Source organism: Protobothrops mucrosquamatus, unplaced genomic scaffold (assembly GCF_001527695.2).
Source record: "Protobothrops mucrosquamatus isolate PMUCROS unplaced genomic scaffold, P.Mucros_1.0 scaffold_274, whole genome shotgun sequence".
NCBI classification, from domain to species: Eukaryota; Metazoa; Chordata; class Lepidosauria; order Squamata; family Viperidae; genus Protobothrops; species Protobothrops mucrosquamatus.
Window position 1 is genome coordinate 148,569 of NW_015386350.1, and position 14,806 is coordinate 163,374.

The following is a 14,806-nucleotide window of genomic DNA, read 5'->3' on the forward strand; positions in this document are numbered from 1 at the left end:
AGTGATCATTTATAATTCTCAGTACTTACCATATCAGTTAATGATTTTAAAATATACTCATTTCTAATAATAAAATTATTTAGATCCTGAAATAATCATTTTAAATGATTCATTAATTTTTGGTTCCTTTCAGTTAGTGTTGACTTTTAGTGACAGCCTGAACTAGTCATTGCAGTTTTTTGGGAAAGATTTTGGAAGTGATTTGCCATTATTTTCTTCCTAAGGGTGGGACAGTTGGTAAGTGTGAGGACCAGCTGTAAGTTGCTTTTTTTCAGAACTGCTGTAACTGGATCATGAAATCTGAATGCACGGGATACAGAATGAAATGTATTTGTTTGTGAGATTAATATCCTACCTATCCTCCCAGAGCCCAAGGGAAATCCAGGAATTTTCCGGTGATGGAAATGCTTTCTTTCTACAACCAGGAGGGAAACAATGTCTCTTCTCCCCTGCATTTTCAAATGATATTCTGTATGTATTTTGTATCTTAGGTTACATGGAGAGCAACAGACTTTTACACGGCGCAGTATTGGATCATAATTCATTCAATGGGATAGGAATTCAGAAAATAGTGTTTGCTGTGACAGCTCTCTCATTACACCGTGTCTCCCGCCAAATTAGGTTGGTCACTCCCTTGTTATCTTTTAGAACAGAGGTCCCCAAACTTTTGGGCACCAGGGACCAATTCCATGGAGAGAGGTTTTCCATGGACCAGAGGGTGCGTGGTTTTGTGTGCTGCCTTCATCCCGCGGATGGGGCTTTGCTTGTTTGTGCAGACCGGTTGCTGGCATGCTGCAGCCCCGGTACTGGTCCACGGACCAGGGGTTGGGGACCCCTGTTTTAGAACAGCAAAAATGGTACTATTCTATACAGTGTTTGCATAATTTTTAATTGTTGATAGCGATATTTGAGATATGTTAGAGAAATTTATTTCTCTAATTTACTTTTCTCGACCTAAGACAAATATACTATCTGTAATAAATCAGATAGTATATCCATTTCTGTAATAAACAAAGCAATCCAGTGCTTCTATATAGTAATAACTCATTGGAATAGCCCATGGAATTGTTTAGGATTGTATTCTGATTTAATGAAAAGGCACTCCTAAGAAATGGTTTATGATCATTTTCAAGCTTAATTTAATACAGATGTCATACATCTTAAATAATATGTTACTGATATTTGTAAATAAAATATATTTATATCCATTTATAAAGATGGATATTACAAAAGAAAATACTCTAAAGATGGATTCTTGTAAAGAAATTATGTAAAAGTTTTGAAACACATACTTTGCATGAAAGAATCCAGTTCCTGCCATCCACAAATTGAGCTAGCAACCCTTGAGAGTTGCTGCCTCTCACTGTCAAGATGACTGAATCATATGGACTGATTGGGTGTTTAAAGTAGCTTCCTAAATATTTGTGACAAAATGAATAACCAGATATGCCAATTATGTAGTTATATCACTTGTAGATTTCAGTGCCCCCCCCCAAGTGGATACCACCTTTATATTGTTTATTTATTGGGAAATTACCTCTAGAAGTTTATTTTAAAAATTGGAAAAAATATTAAAGATTGCAGAGAAATTAACTGCATTGTTCCCCATTAATTTCTGTTTAGAAGCCAATAAATGACCAAGCAGTACTTTGTAACATAAAAGTAGTCTATGAGGGAGATGGGTGGTTCAAAAATGAGATAAATAAAAAATACAATTAAATAATTATCCTAATTTCAGCCTTTTCAGTTCTTATTCATTTAGGGAACAGAGTTAATGTTAACTTGTTAGACAGCAAAAGTAAGAAATGACATATGCAAGTTTTACATTTCACATCAGACTGTATTTCACATCTAACATGGTACAAAATAGACAGTACTATTGTGCCTGTAGAAGTACTGGAGTTAAAAACAGAAAAATACAATATTGCAAGAGACCAACAAACATCACCATTAGCAGAGCTACAAAATTCAATTCTAGCTGAAAGGCTGTCATTATACATATTTAATATTTTTGGTTAGAATTATTACCAAAATCCTATTTAATTTTTCATAGTTCACTTAAAATATTTATTTTAAGTGGAAAAAAAGTTAATTCCTAGCTATTATGTGAAGCGTTCCCTTCAACAATACACAACTGGACTTTTTACCAAAACAAATAATATTAACAGCCTGATCCTATGTATATTTTCCCAGAGTTAAGTTTCATTGAATTCAGTGGGATCTATCGAAGTAAGTGTGCATAAGATTAATCTAACACAGAAAACACAAACATATACATTCACTAGACTTTCTCTTCTAGTTCATTATTTTAAGATCCATCACTATGAGAACCTTCATTTTTAGTAACTCTGCATCTGAAGGACATTTTCATGAAGATGTTTGTGGGTACAAAAATGCTAATATTGGCAACTAGTCCAAGCAACAGAAAAATACAATAAATTTGGAAAAATGAATTAGAATGCTTTTACTACTGTTTACTTTGTGCAATGCAACTCTATGCATGTTTATTTGGAAGTAAATTCCAAATAGCACAGTGCCTCTTAATTCCGTAGGGAAACAGCCTCAGGCTCAGAAGCATTTGCAGTAAATTATGAAGGTACCAAAATAATATGGTTGATGATGTCATCGTACAAAAGTTACCATGATGTACTTTGTGACCTGATAAGTGACACAGATAAACAGCTTAAGATACTATTATGATGACATCATTGTGCACATGTCATGAACCTTCCCCATCCCCCACTCAAGTTTGGGCTGCTGAGTAAAAATGCAAGGATTAAGGATGCTGTAGTGCTATAAACTAGGAAATCAATGAGACATTTTGAGTAGAAATGTATAGACTTTTGTGCTGTCAATTATAATGTATAAGTTCGGATTTGTTAGTTGTCTTATTAAATTAAAATAATTTTTAGATTGGGTTTACATTCTATCAGTGAATGTCCTTCATTTAAGTGGACAATCATATATAAAAACACCCTTAGAAGTTATAAATCATCTTCCCTCCCACTATATTTCTAATTCTACAGTACAGGTGAAAGAGTTAATCATTAATTTGTACATTAAAACACTTAACTGATTGTAAACAAAATTGCAAAACCTATACTCATAAAAATATTTTATTGAAAAGTTTACATAATACTGAATGGGACTATAAATCTTTTTGTTCTGTATCTCCATATTGCTAAATGCATAAATATCCACCACTATATCAAAAACAAAGAATTGCATTTTTCCTATGATTTACTCTATATTATTTAATAAAAGTTCTTTTTTTTAAAAAAAGCAAAAGGCTGATACAGGAACAAATGTAATACATACCACATTTGCTTCGTTATTTATTCTGGTGCAACATTTAATATCACTGGCTGAATCCTAAAGGCTGCACAGGTTCTTTTCACATCCATACACACAAACATACACAGGCACCATTGCTTTTAAAGTTCACCTCCTTCAACTGCAGTCCCCTGTGCTACCCATTTTCTTGGGAGATCTTTGGGAATGCTCTCTGGTGCAGTGCAAAGAACTATGGCTAAAAAAAAACCCCCAAACCAAACAAAATAAACCACTAAACTCATACACAAACTTAAAGCCTCTTTGGATCCCAGCCTCCTGCTGAACAGTATATCACTATAACACTGAGCAAATCTCGGAGAAAGTAAGTGGACAATACCAATTATGATGGCATCATGTTTGGGATTTTAAAGCTATCACCAGTAATTTTAAGATATAGAATTAAGAAAACCAGAAAATGATTAATAATTTCAGAATAAATTTATGTTCTATAACAGAGAATACCAGTGTATAAGGACAAGGTAATACTATATTTGAATTATAAAGCTAAACAATGTTTGTAACAGATTTACTTTTTTGCTTGTAAACATTAACAATAAATGTTCTAAGTGTGTGAGGAAAATATTGGAGAAGCTAGCAACGTTATTCAATTACAATAATCCAGTAAAATGTGTTGGACATTGGCAAAAATTCATACAAATGTTTTATTTAATAACATTTTCCTATTCAACCACACCAAGTACCAGCAGGTGTTTTAAAGGTAATCATTACGAAAAGTTTTTTGCAGCAATTGTTGATTAAGTTGATCTTTGACTTGCATACATATATAATTATGATTCACAATTCTCAAATAATGCATATTTATGCAGCTTGAACTATTTTTTTTAATTCATTCAGTACATGCCAATAGCACAGAATCCAAGAGTTCTGTTAAAATTCACTAAAGAAAGAGAGGAAATGGACTTACCAGTTAACACTGCATCAAGAACATTCAAACCACATTTTCATGGCACTATTGTATATGAAGATTAAAAAATTGATCTAAAAATGTTTTGTAGATTGCAGTGCAATTTAATTGCACTGCAGAACTGCTTATAAAAAACTGCATAAATCATATTTGAGTAAACGTAATCATGCACGGTGATAAGTCATGAAAATGTGGTAACTGTTGGCAGAAGTTGTATATATGTAATTTTTTGAAAGGAAAGACTAAATAAACTGAAGTAAATAAACTTTAATGAGATTCTCCATTCAGTGATGAGGCTTCTCCTCTAGGTGAAGATGACCTGGACATTCCTCTCTCTGTATTGTCAGAACTAGAACCACTCTGACTGTGCTGGTCTGCAGAAGCTGCACTAGAAGCAGGTGGCGACTTAGTTTTTTCTTTAAAGTCTGTAATAATGACTGTCAGATCACCAACAGTAACTTCCAAATGTTGAGCACTACTTCGATCCACATTTTTCAATCTGGGCCTAAAATAATATAAATAATCAAATGAAAGAGGAAACTCAGAAAATGTTCCAGTCTTTTACTTCAAAGATTTTTCTGGAATCACAAAGAGTACTTGAACCTCCCACATTATGATACAATTCATTAGCAAGATCTTCTAAAATTGAATCTTTGAATTATGTCAAGCAAATGTCTTTGTTAGCCTGATCCCTGAATATTTAAAATAGAAATGCCAAATATTAAATCTGAGATTTTAGATATAATAGGCATGTGTTATGCTTCTGATCTATGATTCTAACCTCATAATCTGTTTATTTATATTTCACCTTTATTATTTATATAAATAACTCAAGATGGCAAACATACCAAATACTCCTCCTTCCTCTTATCTTTCCTACAACAGTAACCATGTGAGGTGAGTTGGCTGAAAGAGAGTGACTGCCCAAAGTCACCCAGCCAGCTTTCATGCCTAAAGTGGCATTAGAACTCAGAGTTTCCTGGTTTCTAACCTGATGCCTTAACCATTCTGCTCACTGATACTATGGAACACAAGATAGGCAAAATTTCACTGGGAAAGGAGAGGCCAGAGGAACATATGCAAAACTTCTATGAGGAATATTTGAAGCATTTGACAGATAAAGTAGTTCAGAACTGTTCTGATCTGAACTGTGGATGGGCAGTTCCTGTGAAGTGAATAGAAGTATGGTCTGACTAGGCAAGAGTTTGAGCCTGTTGGTCATGAACAAGTAGACAGGCATAAGCTCAGCAATCTGTATATTAGATCTATGTCCCTCCTGGGAGATGATATGTGGTTGGGTCCAGGCAATGATAAATTACAGGTAATCCTTAACTTATGACCTGTTGTTTAACTGACAGCTCACAGTCATGACAACCTTGGAATGGGAGCTTTACAGCCCATAAAGCACTTCCAGCATTATAAAGCAACATACTGTTTCCCCCACCCACCCACCCACCCACATGATCGCAGTTTGGGCATTTATGACCAGTAGTCAAGTATGCAATCTTTTTCCAAAATGTCAATGAAGAATCCAGCAAGAAAGTTTTCAAGTGGTGGAGATGTTAGATTTGAGGTTCATTCCTCCAGCCCATTGAGGGATTTCTCCTCCCTTCCATGCAGGGAAGGGAAATCCTCCCATATGCTGGAGAAAAGGAGCTCAAATCTGGCAAAAACAGTAGTGAATATCTGTTTCAGTCCCTCAGGAGGAGAAAACACTAGCAAATGCTAGCATCTCCATCCTTCCAAAGGGGAAAATGGCTCAGAATGCTGGCATTCACTACTATTTTCATCAGACTTGCGCAAGAGAATTTTCTCTCCTTGCATGGACGGGAGAGGAAATCCTTTGGCATGCTGGGGTAACAGAATTCAAACATGACAAAAATGGTAGTGCACACTAGGGTTCTGACCCTTTTGGAATGCTGGTGTTTGGTAGCAGTTTACACTCTGGAAGAGAAAATACTAGTGAATGCCAGGTTTTACGCCCCTCCGGAGAAAACATTACTGTATTCCAGAACAATGGTGTTTACTAGTGTTTTCACCAGATTTGAGGCCCGTACTTCCAGTGGTATGCTGGAAAATGAACCTTAAATCTGGTGAAAACACTACTAGTGAATGCCATCGTTCTCACAATCATTCTCCCTGGTGATATGGAGAAAGGGCCCAAGCCTCCTGGGTGTGTGGGAGGTCTATGCCCTCTATCCAACTCACCAAGCTTGGGAGACCCTGCCCATTTCATGTTTTAACTAATGATCAATTATCTGTTTAATGAGCACAACTGGGAGAATTGGGATTGTAGTAGTTGAGTGAAACAGTTACATGGTGTCTCACTTAACAATTACTTTGCTCAATGACTCAAATTCTGGGCCTAATTGTGGTTGTAAGTGGACACTATCTGTAATCCTTGATTGAATGGTTCTGTCTATACTGAAAAAGGCAGTCGTTCATCCCCTCTTCAAGAAGTTATCATCTACAAATTTTCATTTCCAGCCATTATGGAAATTTCTGTGTTAGATGGAATTAAGGGAAACTAGATCTAAAACATCTGGTCAGCATCAAATTTGAGATCATATGAAAATTGATATAATCCTTCATACAGCAAATATCCATTACAAAGCATGATAAGAGATGAATCTCTAGTGCTATTGTTCACAAAACCAATGTTAGGGTGAATTACCATAACAACAATCAACCAAACTTATTAAATCTAATAAAAGTTAAATTATCTTTACTAAAGACATGTTTAAATAATACCCTTAATTCATCCCCCAAAATTTTATTTAATGGCTATATTATTAAAGTTACTAAGAATCTGTATGGGATGGCATGAGGCAAATCCAGTTATTCAGGGAGCAAAAATTTAAGAGTATTTTAGTTAAAACGTATTTGGAAAATGAAGAACCTGGGTCAAAACTTCTGAAACATAATTTATGTTACTCATGCACCTCATTTGGTAGCAAAAGTGTACTCTGAAACAAACTGGGAATCAGGTTATATAATGCCCTAAGTTACTCATGCACCACATTTGGTAGCAAAAGTATACTCTGGAACAAACTGGGAATGAGGTTATGTAATGCCCTAAGCTGTAATGGAACTTATATGCTTATTGTGGTATGGTTTATTCAATAAACCTTGGCTTAGTTCACTTTGTGAAGCCACGAGATAAGGGATGAGAGAGACTCATCAAATTTTGTTTTTTTAATCATTGTGGAATAGTCTAACTAAACAGATACCATTGTAAACTAGCAAGGCCAAATGTTTATACACATAAATATATACTGAGTTGAGCTTCAGATAGGCATAAATATAGTTTTATTTAATATAGACCAGTGATGGCGAACCTTTTAGAAACCGAGTGCCCACACTGCAACCCAAAACCCACTTATGTTTCGTCGGGTGCCGGGTGGACGTGGCCATTGGGTGGGCGTGGCCCATTGGGTGGGCATGGCTTCGGTGGTAATGGCAGACTGGGTGGGACTAAAAAGTTCAATTGATCAATTCCAACTTTGCGAGATCTTTTTTTCCCCCGAGAAGTTGAAATTGATTGATTGATTGAACCTTTTTTTTTCCCACATGGCAGTGGAGGCCTAAAGCGAAAAGGTTTTATAAAACCCAGCTGAAGGCCTAGGACTGGGGCGATGGTGCACGTGCCCACAGAGAGGGCTCTGCGTGCCACCACGGGTATAGACCATATGTTCCCAGATTTTTGGGTTCACGAAGCACTTAGTATCTCAGTTGTTTTCATGACACCTCTAGGCCAGAACCCTGACTTATCTAAGGTAGTAGTTTCTGCAGTATTTGATAGATCTTGAGTATTGTATGTTTTCCCTGAAAATACAAAATAGACAATACAGGAAAGTTTACAGATCTCCTTTTTATTTCACACATTTTATTTATTTTCTCTGTTTGATCAACATGTTTGGCTTTTATTACCATTTTCTAAGAATTTTACAAGATTAAGATTTAATATTTATTTATGTATTTTGAACCACCCCAAACAACATAAATTTTACCTGGTTTTCTTATGACTGTTCTTTTTGGTAGTAGTTTCTTTTTCACTTTTTTCTTTTTCTACTTTGTCTTTTTTGTCTTTTTTTGACTGTGTTGGGGGCACAAATTGCTGGGTAACTTGTTGTGCAACCAGCTGAGAGACAGGTCGAGGTTTCCTGTTTGTACATATATAAGAAAGTTTCAATTAAGTAGCATTAGTATATGCAGTAATTTTTTACATTATTATTTTTACAAACTAATATTTGGATAAATAAATCTATACAACATCGACCTGTGAATATATTTAGAGTTGCTATTTTCCCTGCTCTCCTGTCTTGCTAGACAGTATTTTCTAAATAATGCCCAATCATTGTTATGTCATTCTAGCTTGGAAAGTTGCATGGCTTTCAATGGCACAATGAAATAGTGATTAGAATGCAGAGAAAGAAGCCTGCAGATCTGATGTTTCTAACTGTCCAATCCTTCATAAGTACACATTTCTGATCTGACTGATATGAGCAAGCAATGTCTAGAATAATATGGTATATTTAACCATTGCTTTTCTTTTCAGTCCTGCTATAAATCTTTTTGTGTTAATAGAGTATATTCCCATGTTTGGAAATCTATTCCAAGGAAACTTCAGTTAACTCAATTAGTCTCTGTTTCTAAGCATAGAGAGATATAACTACTGACATTTCCAAGCAAACATATATGACTGCATACAATGCATTGTGAATCTCTAGTAATGCTTAAGAGAGAGAATAATTACTATTATTCATAAAAGAAAAGGAATCAAGGATATCCTAATTAAATTAGAACAATATTATATATTTTCTTACAAACTAGGTAGCAGCTCTTGGCTAAAGTTGGCTGATCTTGAAAAGCTGAGAATAAATTGAATCAGTAATAACTGTACCTGGATGGGAGAATATTAGGAAATTCCAAGGCAGTATTCAAGTGTAAATTTTAAAAAAGTACAAAAAGAATTCAGTGGCAATTCTGTATTGTTCTCATGAAAACTAAATGAATATGTTTGTGAAGTCACTAATAATTGTACTTGACCAGGGAAAGATTTTATATTACATGTTTTCTAGGCAAAATTAAAATTTTCTAGAAAAATAAATATCCGGTAACAATAAATACAAAAATTAAAATCCACTGCAACAAAGGAAATTACATAAGCAACAAAAACTAATATATACAGGAGATGGATCCCTTCATGTACCCAGGTCTGAATACTGAACCAGATCTACAGAACTTTACAAAAGGCCAGTAAGGTTGAGTCCATCCTGATATCCATAGGGAGAATATTCGGGGGAGGGGCACTATACCAGAAAAGACACACCTTCTGAGCCCCACCAACTAGCATCCTTAGCTGATGGAATCTGAAGCATGTCCATCCTGCAAGGGATGGTTCCTCAAGTAATCCAGTTCCAAGTCATGAAGGGCTTTAAATCATTACCTTGAATTGTACTCTGAAGTACACTGGTAAGCAATTCAGCATACAAAATAGGGGTGTAGAATGCACCAAGTAACCAGTGCCATTTAAACTTGTGCTGCTGCATTCTGCAGCAGTTGAAGCTTCCAAATGCAATAATAGTTCCATGTTTAATCACAGTAATGATATTGATTCATTATATGTATTACAGAAAAGTAATATTTAGTTAAAATGCCCCCTCTACTCATCAGTAATACAATACAATTCATAAATGCAATTCACAATCAAGGCAGTTAAGAATGGATCAAGCCTAAAGATGTCAGCAGCCCCTTTGTTTAGAAGAACAGCAACATTCTTGTCAGCTACAAAAAATTCCATTTATGCCAACTTTATATTCATTTCAATATCCAATAGGAGTCTTTAAGTTTTATCCTCATAGGATAAGTATTCTGAAAAGAAGTGTACTAGAACTTGGGTCTCCCACTTTTAATTCATCACCATTGCTGCTACAACCCATTAGCTCTCAACACTGGGATTGGGTTAGGGTTAGTGGTATTGGATTGCCCTAGTTCACGGGTCGGCAACCCGCGGCTCCGGAGCTGCATGCGGCTCTTTCAGCCGTCTCCTGCGGCTCCCTGTCCTCAGCCACCATGTGCAGTCTGAAAAAAAAAGTGGGACTAAAAAAGTTCAACCAATCAATTCAAACTTCTCATGAATTTTGAATTGATTGGTTGGTGGGACTGCCCACAAACCTCTTTCCTTCTTCGTACTGCACGTGGTGGCTGGGAGGATTGCTGGAAAGGTGTCCCTGGTAAGGAGTCGTGGGTGGCCGGTCTCGGGGTGCCTCTTCCCTGCCAGGCGGATCTCCCCTCGCCCTGCTCTGCCGCTGCCTCTGTTAGTCGGGGGGGTCGCCGGGGGTCTCTGTAGCTTCCCCTCTCCGCCTGCGCCTTTCGGCCGTCTCACGTGCAGCGGATTCCCCTGTGGCTGGGGGACAAAGCGACTGAAAAGAAAGGGTCTGGCACCATCCCCTTTCATGACTCTGTAATTGACTTCACTCATGTTGCCACCCCCATGAGATATCCCCGCTCCAAGAACGCAGGGGAACCACGAGAAAGCAAAATGATGGCGGCTTATAATTTCAGAACGTCTACACACTCCCAGAGGTATCCGCCTAGGAACAACCCCCCCTGTAAATGTACGAAAAGGCATAAGAACGGGGAGCCAAAAAGCTCCCCCTCCTCGGCACGGAAGACACTCGCACAGCCCCAAGGAACAGAGGAATGTGAGCAAAAGGGAGAGGACGCTCCCCCCATAACCAAAGCACCGTATAGTAAGAAGGATGATGAGGCTATGAGTACGGACGTTGGGGCGTGCTTCACATCGGCAGCTCATTTCCATCAAGGCACCGTGCGGACGAATTCCGAGACAACCGTCACACACGCCCCCATGGATGAGAGACTGGGTGGGGAGGTCGGGAGTGGGGATGACAAGAGGACATTAAGGAACAGAGTTGGTGACGGGAGGATCGTGATGGAACCTCTGGGGGTGGAGGAGCGCGTTGCGTATTTGCCTGTGGGAATAATGGGTGAGGAGAAGGAAGGGGGGAGGGAGGCCACGGCGGAAGCTGAAAGGGAGAACAGGGAGAGTGAACAGCAAGATTCCCTCTCAGCTGCGTTGAGGGTGAATGTACATCCTCAAGGAAGAGAGAGACGCACACACAAGGAAGAGAGTACTCCCCCATATCGAGGGTGCCGTATGGGAAAGAAAACGATGGGATCGCGATGACGAACGTTGGGGCGTGCATCATTAGCCACTTTAAACCCCTCCAATGCATACATGAAGCAAACTGACACCCACCATAAAGATGTGGCACGACCACGAACACGAAGCCAAACAACAGCAATGAAGCTCACCATCTCAAATCCCCCTGCAACTCAAACTAACCTGAGCACAACAAAGCCCCCACCCAAACAGAACACTCCCCCAGCCAATCAGAACACAGCCAACCCCCCATCCAATCAGAGCACAGCNAGTTAAAAGGAAGAAACAGCTGCGATCACACACACTACTCCCAGAAGCACGAAGCTGAAGACACCAGCCTGAAGATGACGAATGTGACTTCGTCGAAACGTTGCCAAGACACTTCTAATTCTACGCGGGAGAAAACCCGAATAACTAAAGACCTACATACAAACACCCGCGAAAACCTCAGAAAACATATATATATATAATGTTACAATGATTGGTTATCACGGCCCTATCACGAGATCTAGGGCCCGGATGCAGGCGTCGGTTTATTTATAACTGCTTTTCCCATTGATTGACTTTGTGCCCTGAGGATGTCGTAAGGATCCGACGAAAGCTTGGCCCCTATGATTGTATGCTTTTAAAAGTTTTTAAGGTTTTTACTAAACTTTTAACTGTCTTATATTCAAAAAAGGATATATGCAGTGTTATCTTCATTTTAGATATCAAAAGGGTTTTGCGGTTCCCAGTGTTTTGTTTTCGGTGGGAAATGTGTCCAAGTGGCTCTTTGAGTATTTTGGGTTGCCTACCCCTGGTTTAGTGAATACGCTGTTAAGAGTATACATCTGCACATAATTAGGTACATTTAAAATTACCCATTGAAATGTTACTAAATATGGGGCCACAAATAAAACTACTTACAAGTACTTAAGCTATGTATTTCCATGGCTGCTGGACATAGATCAGTTTGCTAAAATTCACTCTTGTAGTTCTTTTCAAACCATGCACATCTGGCAGAAAATCCAAGCTTTACAGAAGTGGAAATAATATTTAAAGCATATTAAAATCATTGTTCATAACATATCTGGTTGAGTATTGGTTTGGATATAGAAATTATATTATCTATTTTTACTGCTATAATTCAAAGAAGAGAATTGTTTTTTATTTATTTATCACATTTTTGACCACCCATTTCCCTCACAAAGAGAAATTACTTGTGTTTTGCTTGTTAGAACTGATTTGAAAGAAATAGTTTGGACAATATTAAGCTATGTGCAATATTAGAAGCCTTTAGCAGTCAGTGTGATTGTTCATAATCATATGAGTTGGTTGCTACTATCTACTGCCTAGAATGCTAATAGCATTTCACTACACTTTTGCACAGTGATTCTGCCAATACAGACTTTTGAATAATTCTTAGTAGCAGTGTCCAGGTTTCCTACTGTTTCTATGTGTGTTCAATCAACAAATTCTCTCTCCCATAATTTTAAACTACTTTAAATGTAAATATGACCTTCCCTATTACTTTCCAAATCATTTATAAAGCACTGTGAAGTTGGTTAAAAGGCCAATTTTAAAAATATAAAACATGACATATGGTTATAGGAAAAGTTTGAATGTTCCCTGGTCAGATTATAAATTTTGGTAATCCCTAAGTAAAGCTGATGATTAACCCAATATATACAAAACAAATTTCTGCAAATTTGAAAGCATGCTAAGTATTTACACAGTCAATTTTCATTATTTTTAGTAGTTACGTTCTATATAGTTGACCTGAATACCGAATTAGCAAATACTAGAACCTCAGTTGGGAACAAGAGCATGAGTGATTCAAGTTATTTTGCATGTCTGTGAAAGTGCAAAGTAAATTTTAGCAAGCAGATACCATGTTTCCCTGAAAATAAGACCCGGTCTTATATTTTTTTTCCTCCAAAACAGGCACCAGGTCTTATTTTCGAAGGATGTCTTACCTGCTTAACTTAGGACTGCCATAGTCAGGCCTCCCACACCCTGACACCTGTTGCACTAGTGTTTGACTTCTGCAGCTGCTTGCAGCCGCATGCCATGTAGCGCATCACACCAATGCCACCGCTCACAGTATGCCACGTGGCCCGTTGCTCTGATCGCGCCGGTGCCACCGCTCGCAATAGGAGGCTGCATGGCTTGTCGCACCATGTGGCTCGTCATGCCAATGCCGTCGCTCAAAGCAGGCCACATGGCGCATCGTGCTGGTGCCACCACCCGCAGAAGAACTCAGGCAGCAACGCACCAGGTGTCAGGGCATGGGAGGCTTGGCTGCAACAATAAGTGGGTGGCGGGCGCATGGGGCAGCTTCACCCCTCCATCCCCGCCCTAGGTTGATTTTTATTCATGTGCCTCACACCAAAACTAGGGCTTATTTTGGGGGGGTAGGGCTTATATTTGGCGCACACATAAAAATGAAGCAAGGGCTTATTTTCAGGATAGATCTAACTTTCGGGGAAACACGGTAAAGTTGCAAATATGGAATCCATGAATAAGGAGAATTAACTGTACCTGTTTACAGATTCAGAATAGTAAATATATCATGCAAAAGTCTGAAGTTTCACTCTGTATTTTAAAGCACTTTATTTTGCATAAACAGCAACGTCCAAACGTTTCCTGTAGCCAAAGCTAAGTCATATTATTTCTATTTCTACTTTTGAATTATTCCCCACTTTTCTTCCAGAAGTTGCTGAAATATCCTCTTTTTTAACTTCAATTTCTTTTAAGTAAATAAACTTATTCCAATATGAGGAAATCTAAATAATATTTTGTATTATTTAGTTTTAATACAATTATCAATTGTATTACTTGCAGTTTTAATCATGTCTTTTATTTTTGTTTTTTCTCTATAGATTTCTATGTAAATAACACGCTTACTTCATTACCTTATAAAAGAAAAGTTGCATGACCATGATCACAAGCAAGGATGATGATTATATATAGGAAGTGCATATGGAAATGTGGTTCATAAGCTTTATATTTCTTCTTTGTTCAGGGAACATTATCCTAGGATAGACACACATGCAGAATATACATGATCAAATCTAAAATGCTAACAGTCTTTTGACTATTAGCATAAATTAGAGAAGAGAACAAAAACTAGAGTATAAGAAAAGCACTAGCAAAATATAGCTATTTAAGTAACATTAATTGGTAGTATCAGGGCTTTTTTTCAGCCGGAACGCGGCGGAACCGCGTTCCGGCACCTTTTTCCGGGCCGGCCGCACCGGGCGCAACATCTGGGGGGGCGCGCTCGCACTCGCAGCTCTCTGCCCCTGCCTGGCTCACAACCGCGGCCATAGGGAGGCTCGGTCGGCGCGCCCCTGGCCCGTTTCCTAGGCGACCCTGCCCGA

The 14,806-nt window shown here is 38.0% G+C and overlaps 1 protein-coding gene across 2 annotated transcripts in view; it reads right to left on the reverse strand.

The window, feature by feature from the left end:
• Positions 1 to 1,819: 1,819 nt before the first annotated feature.
• Positions 1,820 to 14,806, reverse strand: part of YAF2 (YY1 associated factor 2) — a 99,717-nt gene continuing 86,730 nt past the window's right edge. For both annotated transcript variants that reach the window (XM_015831687.1, XM_015831688.1), the window contains exons 3-4: positions 8,269 to 8,421; positions 1,820 to 4,763 (exon numbers count right to left, since the gene is read on the reverse strand). In XM_015831687.1, the coding sequence (XP_015687173.1) occupies positions 4,526 to 4,763; positions 8,269 to 8,421 (391 nt within the window). In that variant the 3' untranslated portion in view covers positions 1,820 to 4,525. The remainder of the gene's footprint in view (positions 4,764 to 8,268; positions 8,422 to 14,806) is intronic.